General features: G+C 39.8%; 1 protein-coding gene across 1 annotated transcript in view; it reads right to left on the bottom strand.

Annotated features, from left to right (window-relative positions):
* The window catches only part of B3GALNT2 (beta-1,3-N-acetylgalactosaminyltransferase 2), a 56,795-nt gene that overhangs the window by 24,250 nt on the left and 9,287 nt on the right, over nt 1–23,258 (bottom strand). The window contains exons 2-4 of the mRNA XM_007452947.1: nt 20,585–20,732; nt 9,422–9,522; nt 5,338–5,531 (exon numbers count right to left, since the gene is read on the bottom strand). Of these exons, the coding sequence (XP_007453009.1) occupies nt 5,338–5,531; nt 9,422–9,522; nt 20,585–20,732 (443 nt within the window). The remainder of the gene's footprint in view (nt 1–5,337; nt 5,532–9,421; nt 9,523–20,584; nt 20,733–23,258) is intronic.

Here is a 23,258-nt window from a genome sequence, read left to right as displayed (position 1 = left end):
GGGGGGGGGGGGGGAAGACAAGAAGAAATACCCTATGTCAGACACGGCACATGCAGCAAGTTTTCAAGTTACATGTTGGTCAGCTAAATTCTCAGTGGCCCCGACCACAGTCACTAACATTGTTCTACTGTGGTTTAGGCATCATTTAAGTTTTCTAGTGCAATCATGGTTATTAAATAAAGCTACTGAAGATAACCAAAGTTGTCATGAAGTTCTAAAACACTAAATATAATCCAGATAACCTTAAAAAAAAAAAAAGACACCTTGAAATGAGGAGCATTAGGGGAAGTGTAAGGTGTTAAATTAAGCCGACTTATTAGGTTTAGCCCCAAAGGGTTAAGAATAAACTGAAAGATCACAGATTTCTACATAGAACAAAGGTACTCAGGAATCCTCCTTCAAAAAGAACCTTTAGAAGAACACATAAAAACAAAAAAGGGAACATCAAAGAGAACTGATCCTCATTATGTCTATTGTTTGCTTTGGGCCCTTCCTTCTTGTTTTGGGCAAGAACATTTCCTTGTTCTCACACCTATTCTAGACACCAATTTGCCACAGGGGACGCTTCTGTTAAAGCCACCAAGACCATGCAGAAGTTCAGAATGAAGGGGATTAATGAGTTAGCGTAGTTCTTTCATTAACATCAGCTCTTGGCAATGCTGGGGTAATATTTTTTTACATTGTGACTCCTTGTGAACCCATTATGATCCACCTGAGATTAGGCCTTCCTTGAGGACAAAGATTAAACATCTCCTTGGGTAAAAACATGGCAACTAAAAGTGAAATCAACATGATCAAAATACTGTACATCTGAACCAAACTACTTGAGTGACAACTCAAACATTATGAAGTTTTAAAAAAGACTATATATACAAAGAAAATTAATTAAGTATCAAAAAACATTCAAAATTGATCCTAATTTCTAGATAAGGTTGACAGTGGAATTCAGAGTACTGCTATTCCAGTTACCTACTTGAGCTTCGATATCAATGAAACCTTTAACCACAATAATATATGAACTCCTATACTTGAGTAACATGACAAAGCTTTTCTCACTGGAATCATAATGGCTGGAATCATCACTAAGATTTGTTCCCTCTCTTATATTTATATTTATGTCATTAAGCACATTTACAAACTACATAAATTCTTTAGAGGACAAAGGATTAGGATAAACTGCAAACAAGAAATTTAATCTTCATTTGTGTGTTTATTGCTGACTGTAACATTGTACCCTGTTAGTAACAACCAACATTAACAATAATACAGGGGGACTTCCCTGTGGTCCAGTGGTTAAGAATCCAACTTACAATGCAGGGGATGCCAGTTCAATCTCTGGTCGGGGAACTAAGATCCCATATGCCACGGGGCAACTAAGCCCACGTGCTGCAACTACTGAGCCCGTGCACCACAAGTAGAGAGGCTGTGCACCACAACTACAGAGCCCATGTGCTCTGGAGCCTGTTCACAACTACAGAGCCCACACACCCTGGAGCCGGCACACTGCAACTACTGAGCCCACAGGCTCTGGAACCAGCATGCCACAACAAAGAGCCCGCATGCCGCAACTAAGACCCCGTGTGCCACAACTAAGACCCGACGCAGCCAAGAAATAAATAAATACAAAAACATTTTAAAAGACGCCTTAAAAAAATGAACAGAGTTCTGCTTCCAGTGATATCAAGACCATTTCTCCTATAGATAACAATTATGAACAGCAGACAAAACATTAAAAAAAAAGAAAGAGCTGAAGGCACTGGAATGCACGCAAAGCAGGCAGAAACTGGAGGAAAAGCAATACCAAGGAGATGAGAAAGACACTGGGTATGCTTCCCCCACTTTTTGTTTTTTAATGGCTCTTTGTCTGAGGCATACCTCAGGGTGCAACTAAAATTCTGAAATAAAAACTGCAGTCTTTCTGTTTGCAAATCAGAAGGCAGGGTGGAGACAAACACATCAGCTAACAAGTGAGGAAGAAAACCCCAGAAAGGAAAGGGTCACAGACAGAATCCTCAGTTCTTCACATAAATTCTGTCCTAATCTGTGGCTGACTCACGAAGTACATATTCAAAGCAGAATCCAAGCAGCCCATCTAAGTCCAAAAGAATAGACTAGAGATTTCAGCTGCTTCTCACTACAAGGAAGACAGCATTTAGAGTCTGTGCCCAGCTAATTTAACTGACTGCTAAAAGAAACAAACAAAAAATCAATACTCCTCAAAGAATATAATAGGATCCAGAGATCCTATAATGAATTATTCACAATATCTAGGATATAATCCAAAGTTACTCAATGTAAGATAAAACAGGAAAATGTTACCATGTGCAAGAGAAACAATGATAATCAATGAAGACAGGCCAAGACGACTCCAATTTAGAATAGCAGACACAGGATTTTAAAACTCTTATTACAAGTAAGGTCAAGCCCACAGAGAAAACATGCTCAAAATGAATTTAGAAAAATAGTATATTTTAGAGAAATATAAATTACCAAAGAGAATTAAATGGAAATTCTAGAACTAGAGAGTACAATATCTAAAAAAAAAAATTCACTGGCTAGGCTTAACAGATTTGATATGACAGAAGAGTCAATAAATTTGAATACTGATTAACAGAAATTATCAAATTTGAAAAAGAAAAAACTGAAAAAAAGAAAAAACAGTTTTGTGATCTGCAGGACAGGACCAAAAGGTCTAACATACATGTAACTGGAATCCCAGAATGAGTAGAGAGAAATGGGGCTGGGAAAAAATTTTTGAAGAAATAAGAGTTGAAAGTTTCCCAAATTTGGTAAAAGACATAAATTTATGGATTGAAAAACTTGGCAAACCTTGAGCAGAACAAAGAAAAACCACACCAAGGTACAACACAGCCAAATTGCTTAAAACCAAATACATATAAAGAGAAAAATCTTAAAATTAGCCAGGAAAATAACAAAACCCATATTACATACGTCATACATGGGAAAAACATGAAGGAAGGTTGACTTCTCACCAGAAAAAATGGAGGCCAGAAAACACTGGAATGACATCTTCAAAATATTGAAAAGAAAAAAAAGTCAACCCAGAATTTCAATACCCAGAAAATATCCCACAAAAATAAAGGAGGGGAAGAATAAAGGCAAATTAAAAACATTTTCAGAAAAATGAAAACTAAGCAAAATCATCACCAGTCAACCTGCACTCCAAAAATTGGTAAAGGATTTGTTTTGGGCCAAAGGAGACATTCAGGAAGAATGAAGAGCACCAGAAATGGTAAGTAAGTGGGCAAATATAAAAGGCTTTTTCCTCTAAATTACTTTAATACAGTTAGCTGCTTAAAGCAAAAATTGTAACACTGTGTTGTGGGATTTATAGCACATATAGATAAAAGGCATATGATAACTAGAGCAAAGAAGACAGGGGATGGTAAATGGAATTACATAGTGGCAAGGTTCTTATATTTTACATGAAGGGGTACAACATTAACTTAAAGAAGACTGAAAAGTTCAGGATATATATTGTAATTCTTATGTCAACCAAGCTCCCACAAAATAATAGTACAAAGAGCTGTAGCTAAAAGAACAACAGAAAAGTTAAAGTGGAATTGTAAAAAATACTCTATTAACCCGAAAGCAGGCAGGAAACAGAGGAAAAGAGAAACAAATAAAAAAAGTAGAACAGAAAACAAATAGCAAAATGAAAAACTGAAATCCAACCACTTTAATAAATGCATTAAATATAAATGGAATAACCCTCCATGTAAAAAGCAGAGACTCCCAGACTGGATAAAAAGGAAGACCCGGGCTTCCCTGGTGGCACAGTGGTTGGGAATCTGCCTGCCAATGCAGGGGACACGGGTTCGAGCCCTGGTCTGGGAGGATCCCACATGCCGCGGAGCAACTAGCCCCGTGAGCCACAATTACTGAGCCTGCGCGTCTGGAGCCTGTGCTCCGCAACAAGAGAGGCCGCGATAGTGAGAGGTCGGCGCACCGCGATGAAGAGTGGCCCCCGCTTGCCGCAACTAGAGAAAGCCCTCGCACAGTAACGAAGAGCCAACACAGCCATAAATAAATAAATAAATTAATTAATTAATTAATTAATTAAAATAGAAAAAGGAAGACCCAACTACATGCCATGCACAAGAAATACAATTTCCAGCAATATATAAAGAATAATATGTTGTGATCAAGAGGAATAGGAAATTGATTTAACACTGCAAAGTTAATAAATGTAATTCATCACAGTAACAGAATAAAGGAGGAAAAACCCTGGAAATATTCCAGATGCCCATCAACAGACCACATAAACATCATATATTGTTGGAATACAACTTTGCAATTAAAAGAAAGAAAAGGAAAAATTCACTGATACACACAATGACATGGATGAGTTTCAAAACCATTATGCTGGGTGAAAGAAGCCTTACACAGGAGAGTGCTTAGTATATGATTCTATTTATACATGAAATCCTACAACAGGCAAAACTAGTCCATATTAAAAAAAAAAATAGAACAGTGGTTGCCTCTAGGTAATGGGGTAGGGTAATAGGAGTTTGGATTACACAGGTTTACACAGTTTAAAAAACTGAATCACCTTATACTCTAAATTTTTTTAAACCATAAACAAATATTAAAGTCTAGTTAATTATATGCACACTAAAATGTTTAGGGTTGAAGGGTACTGATGCCTGTAAGTTAATCTAAAATACATTTTTAAAAAAAGATAGATCAATGATTAACTATAGATTCATAAAGCAAATACAGCAAAATATTGTAGAATTTAGGTGGTGGGTATATGGGTGCTCACTGTATAATTCTTTCAAGATTTCTGCAGTTTAAAACCCAGGGACAGATCTTTTCAAATACAATTCCTTGCTACACTCCTTCAGATACACTCTGTGAACAAATTAGGTTTTCTCAAATATCAGAAACAGTAACCCTAGCTGTTTTAAACTTTTATTGCCTCTACACCCTTATTACAAAAAAGATGTAAAGCAGCTGTTAGCCTGTATTTATGGTGATAGACTTTTAGGGTTGGAAGAAAGAGGCAATAAGACTTGCTTACACCTGCAAGTCCCAAACTTTAAATATTCGTTATCAACTTTTGAAATTCCTTAGGATTTAGGGGATTTTAGGTTGGAAATTTCTAATCTGGTCCAACTCCTCCTTTCCTAGGTATAACACATTTATCCATTGGAATTCTCTCCTCAAACTAGCACTGTAATACATTACACTATAATGTGTCTAATCAGTAAGGCAAGAAAGGTGCAAGTCTCCCAACCTACTCATTGCCATGAGGAAAAGCTGATGATTTTGAAAGAGAAAAGTGGGGAAAAGCATGTACGAAGCAGTGCATACCTCCTGTTCTGCTTGATAAAGCTTGACGGTGATGTTCCTCTGGAAACCCACATCACTGGCATCATAAAACACCCCGAGGCTGGTAATAACGATTGGATAGAGAACTCGGAAGCTCACGCTGACAACTTGGTCCTCAAAGAGCCCTGATGAAGTGTCTTCCAAAAGACTGAACGCCTCAATTTCCTGATTCAAAACTAAGGAAGTAATGAGAAAAGGAGTTTTACATAATCAAACGAAAACAACCTTTTATTTTACTAATATGAAGTGGGCTTGACAGCAAAATCTAGATAATTATATGTTATATAATTCTTTCACAAATGGCAATGAATTTTTAAAGTGCTTCAGAAATATGGCTGCTTCCAGAAAAAAAAAAAAACCTCATTTTGAAATTTAAGAATGAAGTTTTCAACCACATCTAAGTAAAATATTTAATTATAAGAACTACTTTAATAAACTTTTTTATACACGTGTGCGTCTGTATGTATAAACGCTACAGGGGAATATTAAATTTAAAGGCATCTATTAGGAAAGGTTGGATAAATGGCGATAATAAAAACAGTACTAATTGCAGTCATAAATAATGAGTAAATTTAGTCTTGCTCTGCAAATTCCAAAAATCCTACGTCTTGTTGAGCAATTTTGGTGATGTCGGGCAATTATCACAGTACGAAAGTAACTGAAATCACTTCAAATAACACTGAAAAACTCTTTATAGCGCTATACAGTACTGATAAAAGATGATAAGCATATCACTTTCTCCTGACTTAAAAAAAAAAAGCACATCAAACACAGTAAGCATTTCTGACCACCTACTATGTGCCAACTCCCATATTGAATCTTTACAACTACTCTATGTGGTTGTGACATTATCTCCAGTTTACAGATTAAGAAAATGAGGCCCAGAGATACATCTGATTAAGGTCACAGAAAGTGGCAGAGCCAGGAATCAAACCCAGATTTACTGACTTCGAATTCAGTGCTTTTTCTATCCCCCCAGAGCTGTCTAGTCAAAGCCAAAAACAGTCCTTTTTGGAAATTTTTCTCAATTACTATAAATGAATCAGGATAGATTACATGAAGCAGCTAATATGGCTGAGAATATCAGTGTCACCTTGAGAAATAACATAACTTATTTTAAAAGATTATTTTATCAAAGTTCTTTGTATTTTTTAGAGCTGTGGTTTTCCAACTTTACAGATCACACAACCCAATCAGTTAAAAACATTTGTACACATATTAATGTCATATTTATGTACAAAATCTACACATATTAAGGTCAGTTAATATATTCAATATTAATAAAGATTACACTTTATTTTCAGATAAAAAGAAATCCTGTTTTCTTCCCATACTCCAGCAGATCATTTGGATCCCTACTTTAGAGTTCCTAGAATGCTATTTTACACTTAGTAGACGCTCAATAAAATGTGACTAAATGGAATTGATGGCTCCTTCCCAATTACACACATGAGCAGGAGGGAAAAAAGGAGGATACAGATTTTGTCATGGGCTGGGGCAAGCACTGGCCAGAGAGTCTAGACTCCAAATATAGTGGATAGTAACAAAAGTTTTTCTCTTTAATACACTCAGTAAATAGGATATCCAAAATGAAGCATGTCCATTAAAGGCAGTAGGTTAAGCACATTATAACACAACTATTTTCTACCTAAAACAAATGCACCTTGAACTTCTAGCTACCTGGACACAAGATAGCCTGCTGCTTTGATAATGCTATTAATCAAACTTCTATACATCCAAGAGTATCACGATGATTAATGTTCACGGTGACCTTAAAGTATTTAAATAAATCTAAACGCCATTTAAATTATCAAAGAGATAAAATTAGGTTCAATGGTAATTTAGTTATATCTATTTTTAAAAATTGGTAACCTAGGTATTATATATATGAAAATTTTGTTAGTGAAAAACTCTACTCCTTTACTATTAATGAATAATAGCACTTAAAATAGTAAAAGTCTGGTTAATCTAAAGGTAAGGTTTCTTAAAATTTGGTTTGGCTTGGTTTTGGATTTCAAACATAATTTGTTCTAGGCTACTCTTACATCATCAGTGATACAATATTTTATTAGGTTTATGGTCCCTTTGGGACCCCAGTGAAAACTAAAGCACCCTCTCCCCAGAAAAAAACAATCATACACAAAATTTTGCTTACACTGTTAACTAAATTCATAGACATCCTAAGTAAGAAATCTCTGCTTTACAATGCAGACCTGAAAATATGGTCCAATTTATTTAAAAAGATGACTGCAACCCAATTTTATAAAAAGGCAGGTCCTTTAAAAATAACAATATTAAATACTGAACATATCCCAGGAGCTATTCTAAATATTTCATATGTATCAACGTATTTCATCCTCAAGTCAGTCCCTATGAGGTAAGTACTGTTTACCCCCAGTTTACGGATGACGAAACTGAGGCACAGAGTAGTAATAACTGTTCAAAGGTCATACAGCTAGAAAATGATGCAGCCTAGATTTAAAGCCAGGAGGCCTGACTCCAGAACCCACGCTCTTAACCATTACACTACTGCTGCCTACAAAGGCAAGGTGCACATAATTATAGAGGTGTGACAAATCTTAAAACACCTGAAGTCATAAACAGTACATTTAAGATTTGGGAGAGTTTCATCTCCCTTAGAACCACAGCTGAACATAATGAGAAATGCTAATAAATAAAGATATACAGGTATAGAGTTATCAACTTTCTAAAACTGGTTCCCTAGTAACACGGAGAACCTAATTAGGATCACCTTTCTTCATCCTCATCAGAACTATCACAAATTTTTAACTGTAAGGAATAAAAAAATATTACTTGTATTTTCAATTTTTTTTTACTATTTGTTTCTCTTGCAGAAGCTTAGGCAATAATTCTTAGAGAAAGCTGAGTCACAACATTTGTATCAAGGCTATTATAAATCAGCAGGCTGGTGAAATCAGCAGTTTTCCTTAAGTTTAAACTCAGGATTTGTCTATGCTTAAGGAATTTCCAGACGCGTTTGAATCATACTGAAAAATAAACTCCTGGATCCTAAAATTACATATCTATCTATAAAGAGTCTTCACAGATGCCCAGAGTGGTTAGTCTGTCAGGAAGGATGAAAGCTACATTTTGAGGCAAGTTTGATTTTAGTCCGCTAAAAGCAGACCACGGTACGATTCAGCTCAACAACTCTTCCTCAACATCAAACCTGTGCAGTAATCCCCCCTTCCCCGACCTGCCATCTGTGGTTTTGCTTTTCAGTTACCCACAGTTAACTGTGGTCCAAAAATATTAAATGGAAAATTCCAGAAATAATTCATAAGTTTTAAACTGCATGCTGTCCTGAGCAGCATGATGAAATTTCATGCCATCCATCTCCGTCCTGCCTGGGATGTGACCCATCCCTTTGTCCAGCATATCCCACCCGTGAGTCACATAGTAGCCACCTCAGTTGTCAGACCAACCCTCGAGGCATCACAGTGCTTGTGTTCACATCACCCTTATTTTACTTAACTAAGGCCCCAAAGTGCAAGAGTGGTGATGCTGGCAATTCGGATATGCTAAAGAGAAGCCATGAAGTGCTTCCTTCAAGTGAACGGGTAAAAGTCCTCCACTTAATAAGGAAAAAAAAAAATCATATGCTGAGATTGCTAAGATCTACCGCAAGAATATTCGGTGAAGTTATAAACAAGGAAAAAGAAATTTGTGCTAATTTTGCTGTCACACTTCAAACAGCCAAAGTTATGACTACGTGCAGGAAAAGTGCTTAGTTAAATGAAAAAGGCATTAAATTTGTACAATAAGATATTTTGAGAGAGAGAGACCATATTCACATAAATTTTATTATAGTATGTTGTAATTGTCCTATCTTACTATTACTTACTGTTATTAATCTCTTACTGTGCCTAATTTATAAATTAAACTTTATCATCGGTATGTACGAACAGGAAAAAACACGGTATACACAGGGCTTGGTTCTAGCAGGATTTCAGGCATCCACGGGGGGTCTTGGAATGTATCCCTCATGGGTAAGGGAAGACCAGTTTATACAGCAGTCGTAAGGCTTAGGAAAAAGAAGACTTACCTGGATTCGTGATGTTGAGTAGTTTGCAGGAATAAGGATCTTCCCTGTCTTCCACAGGCACCTCACAGCCATGAGCACCTATTATGAACTTCACAAGCACACTGAGAGATGTGTTGGCATTAACATCAGTTACTGATCTTCACCTTGCACATGCATGTTTCCTCATGCCCATTTCAGAGCTTTTACTTTGAGACACTAGTATTTATTAGTATTAATAATAACTTAATTTTTTTTTTTTTTGTGCGCAGTACGCGGGCCTCTCACTGTTGTGGCCTCTCCCGTTGCGGTGTGCAGGCTCCGGACACGCAGGCTCAGTGGTCATGGCTCACGGGCCCAGCCGCTCCGCGGCATGTGGGATCTTCCCGGACCCGGGCACGAACCCGTGTCCCCTGCATCGGCAGGCGGACTCTCAACCACTGCGCCACCAGGGAAGCCCCTAACTTAATTCTTCTAGTCTAGCAAAAAGGGGGAACAGGCAAACTAGGAGTTGCTAACTACCAAGTGACTTATGTGTAAGCCCTCTACTGCAGGACTACATTAAAGCAAGAGTGAGTACGTTCGGCCTGGCCACCAGCAAATGCTCATGCCATTTAACAGCAAACTATGGTAAAGTCAACTTCTCATGCCCACACGTAAAAACACATCTATACCTGCAATCTCCTTCACTCGCTTTCTTCTATTTCACAAAGTGTTCCTTTTGCTTGAGCAGTCTTTCTACCCCAGAAGAGGACCTCTCCTCTCGTAGATCTTGCTTCACTAGCCACCTGTAACCCCATGGCTCCTCCCCTACACATTATAAATACGATGAAGTCTGACATTAATTTCTATCCACCTACCATCCGTCCTTGTCCCCATCACTTCCTTTACAGTGAAGTCCTACAAAGGAACATCTAAAACTAGCCTCTGGTTTCTCATTTCCCACTCATTTTATAAAACGGAAATTTTAGCTTCAGTATCCACCACTTCCACCGAGATGTCTACCACCAATACAACTAGCAATCTGCTGTTCAGTCAACAGACACTCTTCAACCCTTCCCTACTTGGCTTCTCTGAGGCTCGACAATGCAGGTCTCCTTAGAAAGCTCTCTTTCTCCACGTGGCCCTGCTCAGTGGGATCCCTGGCTCTTCCTGCCCAGCTCATCCATTAGAGTGGATATCCCCCCAGGGCTTTGCCCTGGGATCGCTTCTCACTCCACTCACTCTTTCCACTTGCTCTCCCTGGACAGTTTCTATCCCCAAAGCTTCAACCAGCCTGGGAATGATTCCTGAATTAGCATCTCTAGTTTAGACCCAACTTCTAAGAAAAAGATCCATGAATTCATCGTACGTCTTCACCTAGACGGCCCACAGACAGCTGTGTACTACAGCCTGCTCCTACTGGGTCATGATGGCCAACTGCAAAATTTTCAAGAATTTTGTGAGCTGGTTATTAAGCACAGCTTTTATTAAAAATTAAATTTATAAACTTACAATACATTATTTTAAAAACAAAGGAAATAAGTGCTCAAATTAATCATTTTCTGATGTTATATGTATCCACTGTATCTGTATGATGGGGATATTATAATGGTGTGCCACTGCCTATCTTCCCCAACTCTGTGTTCAGAGACATCACATTAGTTGCTTGAAACTGGCCATGGTTGGAACACTTACAGCATGCAAACTGGCAAGCACTACAAATAAGGGTTTGATTTATTGTTCTGATAGCTGTGGTAAAGGTGTTGAGAAGTGTTGGATTCTGGATACAATGTAAGGTAGCGCCGAGAAGATATGCTAATGGATCTGTGTGGCATATGAGACAAAGAAGGATCAAGATAACACTGTACTGTAAATTGTAAAAACCTCATATTTTCCTGACGCCTCAATATCCCCACAAACAGGCTGAAGCATCCCGCCCCGATGACCAGGTCCACTCGGGTAACAAGGCTGGTCCCTGCCACAAGTTCCCCTTCTTGCCCTCCCCTGACAGTGACCTCGTGACATTCAAACCCAATGATGAAATCCCTCATGCCTTTTGCTTGTACACTCCACCCTGACCGCAAGTAAAGACACCTGCCCACGGGTCCTCAGCCTCTCTCGGCTCCCCGCCTGCTTCGGTGAGCCCGCTCCTTGGACCCTCTTCCCATTTGGCCCCCTGTGTGGTGTGCCGGGCCTCCGTCTCTAGGACCTGTGAGCATGACAGATCCTTTCACTTCTAATGCCTCTCCCAGTGTAATTCCCATTGCCGTGCTGGAGAGACCCTTACAGACCCAATAAAGGGGACTCACTCCTCCACTCACAGCTCAGACACCAAAGTTTTCACCTGAGCAACTGCAAGAGATGGGTCATTACTTTCTGAGATGGGAAAGGCTAGAGGAAGTGCAGGTTTTCAAGGTGGTTCTGATGGTAGTGATGACTCTGAGGCCTTTTTTCACTTGCTGGGTAATAGGTTCTATTATCATTGTGATCCTGAACTAGAGAAACCTGTCTTGAAAAGGAATGAAAGCTACTATGAGTGGCTCAAGGGGAAGATGGTGGAAGAGTAAGACGCAGAGATCACCTTCCTCCCCACAGATACACCAGAAATACATCTACACGTGGAACAACTCCTACAGAACACCTACTGGATGCTGGCAGAAGACCTGAGACCTCCCAAAAGGCAAGAAACTCCCCACGTACCTGGGTAGGGCAAAAGAAAAAAGAATAAACAGAGAAAAAAGAATAGGGACGGGACCTGCACCAGTGGGAGGGAGCAGTGAAGGAGGAAACGTTTCCATACACTAGAAGCCCCTTCGTGGGTGGAGACTGCGGGTGGCGGAGGGGGGCAGCTTCGGAGCCGCGGAAGAGAGCGCAGCCACCGGGGTGCGGAGGGCAAAGCGCGGAGATTCCCGCACAGAGGATCGGTTCCGACCAGCACTCACCACCAGCCCAAGAGTCTTGTCTGCTCACCCGCCGGGACGGGCGGGGCTGGGAGCTGAGGCTCGGGGCTTCGGTCAGAGCGCAGGGAGAGGACTGGGGTTGGCGGCGTGAACACAGCCTGCACGGGATTAGTGCACCACGGCTAGCCGGGAGGGAGTCCGGGAAAAGTCTGGACCTGCCGAAGGGGCAAGAGACCTTTTCTTCCCTCTTTGTTTCCTGGTGCGCGAGAAGAGGGGATTCAGAACGCTGCTTAAAGAATCTCCTGAGACGGGCGTGAGCCGCGGCTAACAGTGCGCACCCCAGAGACGGGCATGAGACGCTAAGGCTGCTGCTGCCACCACCAAGAAGCCTGTGTGCGAGCACAGGTCACTGTCCACACCTCCCCTCCCCAGAGCCTGTGCAGCCCACCACTGCCAGGGTCCCGGGATCCAGGGACAACTTCCCCAGGAGAACGCACGGCGCGCCTCAGGCTGGTGCAATGTCACACTGACCTCTGCCGCCGCAGGGTGGCCCCGCATCCGCACCCCTCCCTCCCCCCGGCCTGAGTGAGCCAGAGGCCCCTAGGCAGCTGCTCCTTTAACCCCGTCCTGTCTGAGCGAAGAACAGACGCCCTCCCGCGACCTACATGCAAAGGCGGGGCCAGATCCAAAGCTGAGCCCCGGGAGCTGTGCGAACAAAGAAGAGAAAGGGAAAGCTCTCCCAGCAGCCTCAGGAGCAGCGGATTAAAGCTCCACAATCAACTTGATGTACCCTGCATCTGTGGAATACATGAATAGACAACGAATCATCCCAAATTGAGGAGCTGGACTTTGAGAGCAAGATTTATGATTTTTTCCCCTTTTCCTCTTTTTGTGAGTGTGTATGTGTATGCTTCTATGTGAGATTTTGTCTGTATAGCTTTGCTTCCACCATTTGTCCTAGGGTTCTATTCGTCCATTTTGTTTTTTTTTTACTGAAAAAACTTTTTTCTTAATAATTATTTTTTAATAACTTTATTTTATCTTACTTTATTTTGTTTTCTTTTATCCTCTTTCTTTCTTTCTTTCTACTTTTTCTCCCTTTTATTCTGAGCCGTGTGGATGAAAGGCTCTTGGTGCTGCAGCCAGGAGTCAGTGCTGTGCCTCTGAGGTGGGAGAGGACACTGGTCCACAAGAGACCTCCCAACTGCACATAATATCAAATGGCGAAAATCTCCCAGAGATCTCCATCTCAACACCAACACCCAGCTTCACTCAACGACCAGCAAGCTACAGTGATGGACACCCTATGCCAAACAACTAGCAAGAGAGGAACACAACCCCACCCATTAGCAGAGAGGCTGCCTAAAATCATAATAAGGCCACAGACACCCCAAAACACACCACCAGACGTGGACCTGCCCACCAGAAAGACAAGATCCAGCCTCATCCACCAGAACACAAGCACTAGTCCCCTCCACCAAGAAGCCTACACAACTCACTGAACCAACTTTAACCACTGGGGACAGACACCAAAAACACCGGGAACTACGAACCTGCAGCCTGCAAAAAGGAGACCCTAAACACAGTAAGACAAGCAAAATGAGAAGACAGAAAAACACACAGCAGATGAAGGAGCAAGATAAAAACCCACCAGACCTAACAAATGAAGAGGAAATAGGCAGTCTACCTGAAAAAGAATTCAGAATAATGATAGTAAAGATGATCCAAAATCTTGGAAACAGAATAGACAAAATGCAAGAAACATTTAAAAAGGACCTAGAAGAACTAAAGATGACACAAGCAATGATGAACAACACAATAAATGAAATTTAAAATACTCTAGGGCTTCCCTGGTGGTGCAGTAGTTCAGAGTCTGCCTGCCGATGCATGGGACACGAGTTCGTGCCCCGGTCCAGGAGGATCCCACATGCCGTGGAGCAGCTGGGCCCGTGAGCCATGGACGCTAAGCCTGCACGTCTGGAGCCTGTGCTCCGCAACGGGAGAGGCCACAACAGTGAGAGGCCTGCATACAGGAAAAAAAGAAAAAAGAAAAAAAAACTCTAGAAGGTATCAATAGCAGAATAACTGAGGCAGAAGAACAGATAAGTAACCTGGAAGATAAAATACTGGAAATAACTACTGCAGAGCAGAATAAAGAAAAAAGAATGAAAAGAACTGAGGACAGTCTCAGAGACCTCTGGGACAACATTAAACGCACCAACATTCGAATTATAGGGGTTCCAGAAGAACAAGAGAAAAAGAAAGGGACTGAGACAATATTTGAAGAGATTATAGTTGAAAACTTCCCTAATTCGGGAAAGGAAATAGTTAATCAAGTCCAGGAAGCACAGTGAGTCCCATACAGGATAAATCCAAGGAGAAACATGCCAAGACACATATTAATCAAACTGTCAAAAATTAAATACAAAGAAAACATATTAAAAGCAGCAAGGGAAAAACAACAAATAACACACAAGGGAATCCCCATAAGGTTAACAGCTGATCTTTCAGCAGAAACTCTGCAAGCCAGAAGGGACTGGCAGGACATATTTAAAGTGATGAAGGAGAAAAACCTACAACGAAGATTACTCTACCCAGCAAGGATCTCATTCAGATTTGACGGAGAAATTAAAACTTTTACAGACAAGCAAAAGCTGAGAGAGTTCAGCACCACCAAACCAGCTTTACAACAAATGCTAAAGGATCTTCTCTAGGCAAGAAACACAAGAGAAGGAAAAGACCTACAAGAACAAACCCAAAACAATTAAGAAAATGGGAATAGGAACATACATATTGATAATTACCTTAAATGTAAATGGATTAAATGCTCCCAACAAAAGACAGAGACTGGCTGAATGGATACAAACACAAGACCCATATATATGCTGTCTACAAGAGACCCACTTCAGACCTAGACACACATACAGACTGAAAGTGAGGGGATGGAAAAAGATATTCCATGCAAATGGAAACCAAAAGAAAGCTGGAGTAGCAATTCTCATATCAGACAAAATAGACTTTAAAATAAAGACTATTAGAAGAGACAGAAAAGGACACTACATAATGATCAAGGGATCAATCCAAGAAGAAGATATAACAATTGTGAATATTTATGCACCCAACATAGGAGCACCTCAATACATAAGGCAAATACTAACAGCCATAAAAGGGGAAATCGACAGTAACACATTCATAGTAGGGAACTTTAACACCCCACTTTCACCAATGGACAGATCACCAAAAATGAAAACAAATAAGGAAACACAAGCTTTAAATGATACATTAAACAATTGATATTTATAGGACATTCCATCCAAAAACAACAGAATACACATTTTTCTCAAGTGCTCATGGAACATTCTCCAGGATAGATCATATATTGGGACATAAATCAAGCCTTGGTAAATATAAGAAAATTGAAATTGTGTCAAGTATCTTTTCTGACCACAATGCTATGAGACTAGATATCAATTACAGGAAAAGATCTGTAAAAAATACAAACACATGGAGGCTAAACAATACACTACTTAATAACCAAGTGATCACTGAAGAAATCAAAGAGGAAATCAAAAAATACCTAGAAACAAATGACAATGGAGACACGACGACCCAAAACCTATGGGATGCAGCAAAAACAGTTCTAAGAGAGAAGTTTATAGCAACACAATTCTACCTTAAGAAACAGAAAACATCTCAAATAAACAACCTAACCTTGCACCCAAAGCAATTAGAGAAAGAAGAACAAAAAAACCCCAAAGTTAGCAGAAGGAAAGAAATCATAAAGAGCAGATCAGAAAAAAATGAAAAAGAAATGAAGGAAATGATAGCAAAGATCAGTAAAACTAAAACCTGGTTCTTTGAGAAGATAAACAAAATTGATAAACCATTAGCCAGACTCATCAAGAAAAAAAGGGAGAAGACTCAAATCAATAGAATCAGAAATGAAAAAGGAGAAGTAACAACTGACACTGCAGAAACACAAAAGATCATGAGAGATTACTACAAGCAACTCTATGCCAATAAAATGGACAACCTGGGGCTTCCCTGGTGGCACAGTGGTTGAGAGTCTGCCTGGCGATGCAGGGGACACAGGTTCGTGCCCCGGTTCGGGAGGATCCTGCATGCCGTGGAGCGGCTGGCTGTGGGCCATGGCCGCTGGGGCTGCGCATCCGGAGCCTGTGCTCTGCAGCGGGAGAGGCTACGGCAGCGAGAGGCCCGCGAACTCCAAAAAAAAAAAGGACAACCTGGAAGAAATGGACAAATTCTTAGAAATGCACAAGCTGCCAAGACTGAATCAGGAACAAACAGAAAATATGAACAGACCAATCACAAGCACTGAAATTGACACTGTGATTAAAAATCTTCCAACAAACAAAAGCCCAGGACCAGATGGCTTCACAGGCGATTCTATCAAACATTTAGAGAAGAGCTAACACCTATCCTTCTCAAACTCTTCCAAAATACAGCAGATGGAGGAACACTCCCAAACTCATTCTACGAGGCCACTAAAACCCTGATACCAAAACCAGACAAAGATGTCACAAAGAAAGAAAACTACAGGCAACATCACAGATGAACACAGATGCAAAAATCCTCAACAAAATACTAGCAAACAGAATCCAACAGCACATTAAAAGGATCATACACCGGGGCCGATGCAGGAGACGCGGGTTCGTGCCCCGTTTCGGGAAGATCCCACATGCCGCGGAGCGGCTGGGCCCGTGAGCCATGGCCACTGAGCCTGCGCGTCCGGAGCCTGTGCTCCGCAAATGGGAGAGGCCACAACAGTGAGAGGCCCGCATAACGCAAGAAAAAAAAAAAAAAAAAAAAAAAAAAAAAGGATCATACACCATGATCAAGTGGGGTTTATTCGAGGAATGCAAGGATTCTTCAAATATATGCAAATCAATCAATGTGATACACCATATTAACAAATTGAAGGAGAAAAACCATTTGGTCATCTCAATAGATGCAGAGAAAGCTTTCGACAAAATTCAACACCGATTTATGATAAAAAACCCTGCAGAAAGTGGGCACAGAGGGAACTTTCCTCAACATAATAAAGGCCATATATGACAAACCCACAGCCAACATCGTCCTCAATGGTGAAAAACTGAAAGCACTTCCACTAAGATCAGGAACAAGACAAGGTTGCCCACTCTCACCACTCTTATTCAACATAGTTTTGGAAGTTTTAGCCACAGCAATCAGAGAAGAAAAGGAAATAAAAGGAATCCAAATCGGAAAAGAAGAAGTAAAGCTGTCACTGTTTGCAGATGACATGATACTATACATAGAGAATCCTAAAGATGCTACCAGAAAACTACTAGAGCTAATCAATGAATTTGGTAAAGTAGCAGGATACAAAATTAATGCACAGAAATCTCTGGCATTCCTATACACTAATGATGAAAAATCTGAAAGTGAAATCAAGAAAACACTCCCATTTACCATTGCAACAAAAAGAATAAAATATCTAGGAATAAACCTACCTAAGGAGACAAAAGACCTGTATGCAGAAAATTATAAGACACTGATGAAAGAAATTAAAGATGATACAAACAGATGGAGAGATATACCATGTTCTTGGATTGGAAGAATCAACATTGTGAAAATGACTCTACTTCCCAAAGCAATCTATAGATTCAATGCAATCCCTATCAAACTACCACTGGCATTTTTCACAGAAGTAGAACAAAAAATTTCACACTTTGTATGGAAACACAAAAGACCTCGAATAGCCAAAGCAATCTTGAGAACGAAAAATGGAGCTGGAGGAATCAGCCTCCCTGATTTCAGACTATACTACAAAGCTACAATAATCAAGACAGTATGGTCCTGGCACAAAACCAGAAAGATAGATCAATGGAACAGGATAGAAAGCCCAGAGATAAACCTATGCATATATGGTCACCTTATCTTTGATAAAGGAGGCAGGAATGTACAGTGGAGAAAGGACAGCCTCTTCAATAAGTGGTGCTGGGAAAACTGGACAGGTACAAGTAAAAGTATGAGATTAGAACACTCCCTAACACCGTACACGAAAATAAGCTCAAAATGGGTTAAAGACCTAAATGTAAGGCCAGAAACTATCAAACTCTTGGAGGAAAACATAGGCAGAACACTCTAGGACATAAATCACAGCAAGATCCTTTTTGACCCACCTCCTAGAGAAATGGAAATAAAAACAAATAAACAAAAATGGGACCTAATGAAACTTCAAAGCTTTTGCACAGCAAAGGAAACCATAAACAAGACCAAAAGACAGCCCTCAGAATGGGAGAAAATATTTGCAAATGAATCAACTGACAAAGGATTAATCTCTAAAATTTACAGGCAGCTCATGCAGCTCAATAACAAAAAAATAAACAACCCAATCCAAAAATGGGCAGAAGACCTAAATAGACATTTCTCCAAAGAAGATATACAGACTGCCAACAAACACATGAAAGAATGCTCAACATCATTAATCATTAGAGAAATGCAAATCAAAACTACAATGAGATATCATCTCACACCAGTCAGAATGGCCATCATCAAAAAATCTAGAAACAATAAATGCTGGAGAGGGTGTGGAGAAAAGGGAACACTCTTGCACTGCTGGTGGGAATGTGAATTGGTACAGCCACTATGGAGAACAGTATGGAGGTTCCTTAAAAAACTACAAATAGAACTACCATATGACCCAGCAATCCCACTACTGGGCATATACCCTGAGAAAACCATAATTCAAAAAGAGTCGTGTACCAAAATGTTCATTGCAGCTCTATTTACAATAGCCAGGAATGGAAACAACCTAAGTGTCCATCATCGGATAAATGGATAAAGAAGATGTGGCACATATATACAATGGAATATTACTCAGCCATAAAAAGAAACGAAACTGAGTTATTTGTAGTGAGGTGGATGGACCTAGAGTCTGTCACAGAGAGTGAAGTAAGTCAGAAAGAGAAAGACAAATACCGTATGCTAACACATATATATGGAATCTAAGGGAAAAAAATGTCATGAAGAACCTACGGGTAAGACAGGAATAAAGGCACAGACCTACTAGAGAATGGACCTGAGGATATGGGGAGGTGGAAGGGTAAGCTGTGACAAAGTGAGAGAGTGGCATGGACATATATACACTACCAAAAGTAAAATAGATAGCTAGTGGGAAGCAGCCGCATAGCACAGGGAGATCAGCTTGGTGATTTGTGACCACCTAGAGGGGTGGGATAGGGAGGGTGGGAGGGAGGGAGACGCAAGAGGGAAGAGATATGGGAACATACGTATAACTGATTCACTTTGTTATAAAGCAGAAACTAACACACCATTGTAAAGCAATTATACTCCAATAAGGATGTTAAAAAAAAAAAAGCTGCTATGAGTAAGATAGGAAATCTATAAATGTTCACTACTGGTGACAAGAAAATTCACAATTGTGATTCCCTCGTATCGCCACTCAGTCACAAGCATGCCAGCTGAACGCAATCCTGAGGGCCTTCTCTGCTTATCAGTGACTTGGCATAAGCAGAGAAGAATCGTCACATAACTAGAAGTCCAAACTTCCATGCTTTGCTTCCACTAGTCCCTCACTATATAATCTTCAGAGGCTGCTTTCCCTGAGAAGACTAAGGCCTTGCGTTCCTAACCAACAACCGAGACATCTAATGTCAACATGTGACGTGCTACCCAAGCTCAGGCCTGGAAAGGTGGTCGGGAAAAAGAGTATGGCAAACTATACAAACTGCAGATCACACACGACCAAATGATACAGAACTGAAAAAAATTAAGTATATCTCTTTTGGCTTAAAATCTTGGTTAGATTTACTTTTTGGGCTTAACTATGTGGAGAAAAAGCAAAATGAAATAGTCATTTCTCTGAGGAAAAGAGGTCACATATCTGAATTAACATCTCTGACTCTCCAAGAAGAGATTTTTCAGAACACTTATTCAATACGTCACGTAAGGTGTGAACTCAAGAAACCTACCGTTGGGGCTTCCCTGCTGGTGCAGTGGTTAAGAATCTGCCTGCCAATGCAGGGGACACGGGTTCAAGCCCTGGTCCGGGAAGATCCCACACACCGCGGAGCAACTAAGCCCGTGCACCACAACTACTGAGCCTGCGTGCCACAACTACTGAGCCCATGCGCTGCAACTACTGAAGCCCGCACACCTGGAGCCCGTGCTCCACCACAAGAGAAGCCACTGCAATGAGAAGCCTGCGCACTGCAACGAACAGTAGCCCCCGCTTGCCGCAACTGGAGAAAGCCCACGTGCAGCAACGAAGACACAATGCAGCCAAAAAAAAGAAACGTACCGTTGACTTAATGCTGGGTGCTGTACTAAATGCTTCAGCCAGGTGCTTCTTATCACATCGCGAAGTTCATGGTTATTGCGGGCTGACAGCACACCAACTACCACATCATAATGACTAGATTTCCACTGGGGAAGTAAGGCCAACCGATCTAGAAATAAGCAATAGTAAATTAGAAATGTCATTTCTCAATTACTGTTAAGTTCAATATGTAACATAAAAATGTTTATTACAAGATAATATAAATATATGTTCATATTTGCAGAAAATACAAATAAATACAAAGAATAAGAAACCTAAAGCACTCATAAAACTCACCATCCAGAGATAACCACTACTAACATTTTGGTGCAGTCTTTTTGCTTCCACACCTATGTATGTATTCGTGCTCACCCAAGTATATATGTAAATTCTTCAAAACAAGTAAGATGTTTCTGATAAGAATCAGTTTGGAAGGTCAATGTGGCATAAACCATACAATAGTAGGCAGTAAGAGCCAATTATAAAATGCTGGCTTTTTATTTTAGCTATAAAAGTTATTTAACTCCTTGAGCCTCAGTTTTCTTAAGTAGCAATGGGTGTAATAATACTTCTCATAAAGTTGTAAAAATTAAATGATATAATGTGTATAAAGGTTCTGGTTTGGTAGCAGGCAAAGAGTGGTCATTCAATGGCAACTAACAACAACAACAACAACAAATGTGCTGTCAAAGGTGAAGTCCTACATGAATATTAGTTATTAAGTTTGGGAGATGAAGTTGAAGGACTACCAGGCTGGAAAGAATCAGAACTCTTATTCATGCCAATAAATTCTACAGCCAGCAAATATTTATCACTTGAATAGTGCAAAGGATGAAGGAGGGGAAACGTTTTTAGTTAAAAAAAAAAAAAAAAAAATCAAGGAACAAGTTATTTTTTACTATCATATTTAATGGACAGGATTACATTTTTAAAATATGTCCTTAGAGGGAGTTCCCTGGTGGCCCAGTGGTTAGAATTCCAGGCTTTAACTGCTGTGGCCCCGGTTCAATCCCTGGTCAGGGAACCGAGATCCCACAAGATGCACACCACCCCCACCGCAAAAAATTGTCCTTAGAGAAAGACAGAGGGAAAGATACTTTGTCCCTGTTTTTCATCACCAGTTTCAAAGCTTGAGAGCTACAAGCTAATATATAGCTCTCATTAGGGATCCCATTTCATCTCTTTCTTCAGGGTGGAAACTGATCCCACAATGTTTCCAAAAATAAATTACTGCAGGCCAGAGAGCTTTACTGTATTAAATGAAATGTTTTTATATGCCATAGAATCTAGGTAGTCAAAAGACAACAAAGACATGTTGCTATTTCTTCAAGGGAGAATAATTTAAATGCTTATGTAAAATTGGCAATGAAAACCTAGTCCCTCCCCCGACTTTTTCACAGAGAAATATTAGCAGTAAGTACATTTTATAGACAGGAGTGAGGAAAATGCAGTAACCAGACATATTTGACATTGATTCTACAGCCAACATGCTGCACAGTATCAGTAAGAAGTTACTTAAATCCTTGTGCCTCAGTTTCCTAATCAGAGAAAGCTGATACCGAAAACAGTCTTTTAGATACTCTATTTCATCTGTTTCAAAATGTCTTCTCAAAAGATTAAAAAGCTTTAAAAGATTAGAAGAGCAAAAATTATATGCATCCCGAATGCCTCATTTATCTGACTTCATGAGAAAACAAGGTTGCTGCACAAATGTAAAATTTCAAAATAACTGAAACATCCCTTTAAATGCCAAACATCACTACCTTATTTTTGACGGGTAATCAAAATAAATCTTTTAGAGATGGATTACATGAAACATCATTTAACCTTTTCTTAATGACAAAATCTTTTAAATTTTTTTCTCAAATTTCCCTCTTTATCATTAATTCTAGTCGCAGCTTCAGTTCAAATTCTTACCTTTCACCTGGACCTACAAGGCTATCCTAATAGTTCCTCCCAGACTTCTCCATGAGATTTTTCTGAAAATAAATCAATCAATAGACACGAAGATAACCATGTGATATGCGAAAGCCTCATGGATTATCGCTGAAAAGTACTTTTTCATCTTATTCCACCTCTCTCTGCCACTGCCAATCCTCTCTGCTTCTCATCCACATCTCAGCTGCCTCTACTGAACTGTGTTACTTTTTACATGCACTTCTCTTTTTATTGCAGAAGAGAAGTACATGGCAGATTCTGGCCTTTTAGAGAACTTCTACTTCCAGAAGTACTGAAAAATAGGTTTTTAAAGCCTCAACCAAAAAACTGTTAGAACTAATAAACAAATTCAGTAAAGTTACAGGATACATAATCAATATACAAAAATCAGCTGTATTTCTACACAGTAATAAACTATCAGAAAGAGAAATTATGAAAACTCCCAATTTCAATCACATCAAAAAGAATAAATACCTAGGAATAAATTTAACCAAGGAGGTAAAAGACCTGTACACTGAAAAGTATAAGACATTGATGAAATAAACTGAAGAATACAGAAACAAAAGGTATTCCATGCTTGCTAATAATATTGTTAAAATGTCCATACTAGCTAAAGCAATCTACAGATACAGTGCAATCTCTATCAAAATTCCAATGGCATTTTTCAGAAATAGAAAAAAAAAAAATCCTAAAATTTGTATGGAGCCCTAGACCTCGA

The sequence above is a fragment of the Lipotes vexillifer genome, unplaced genomic scaffold (assembly GCF_000442215.2).
Source record: "Lipotes vexillifer unplaced genomic scaffold, Lipotes_vexillifer_v1.1 scaffold1088, whole genome shotgun sequence".
NCBI lineage: Eukaryota > Metazoa > Chordata > Mammalia > Artiodactyla > Lipotidae > Lipotes > Lipotes vexillifer.
This window is presented reverse-complemented; position numbering and strand designations above follow the sequence as displayed.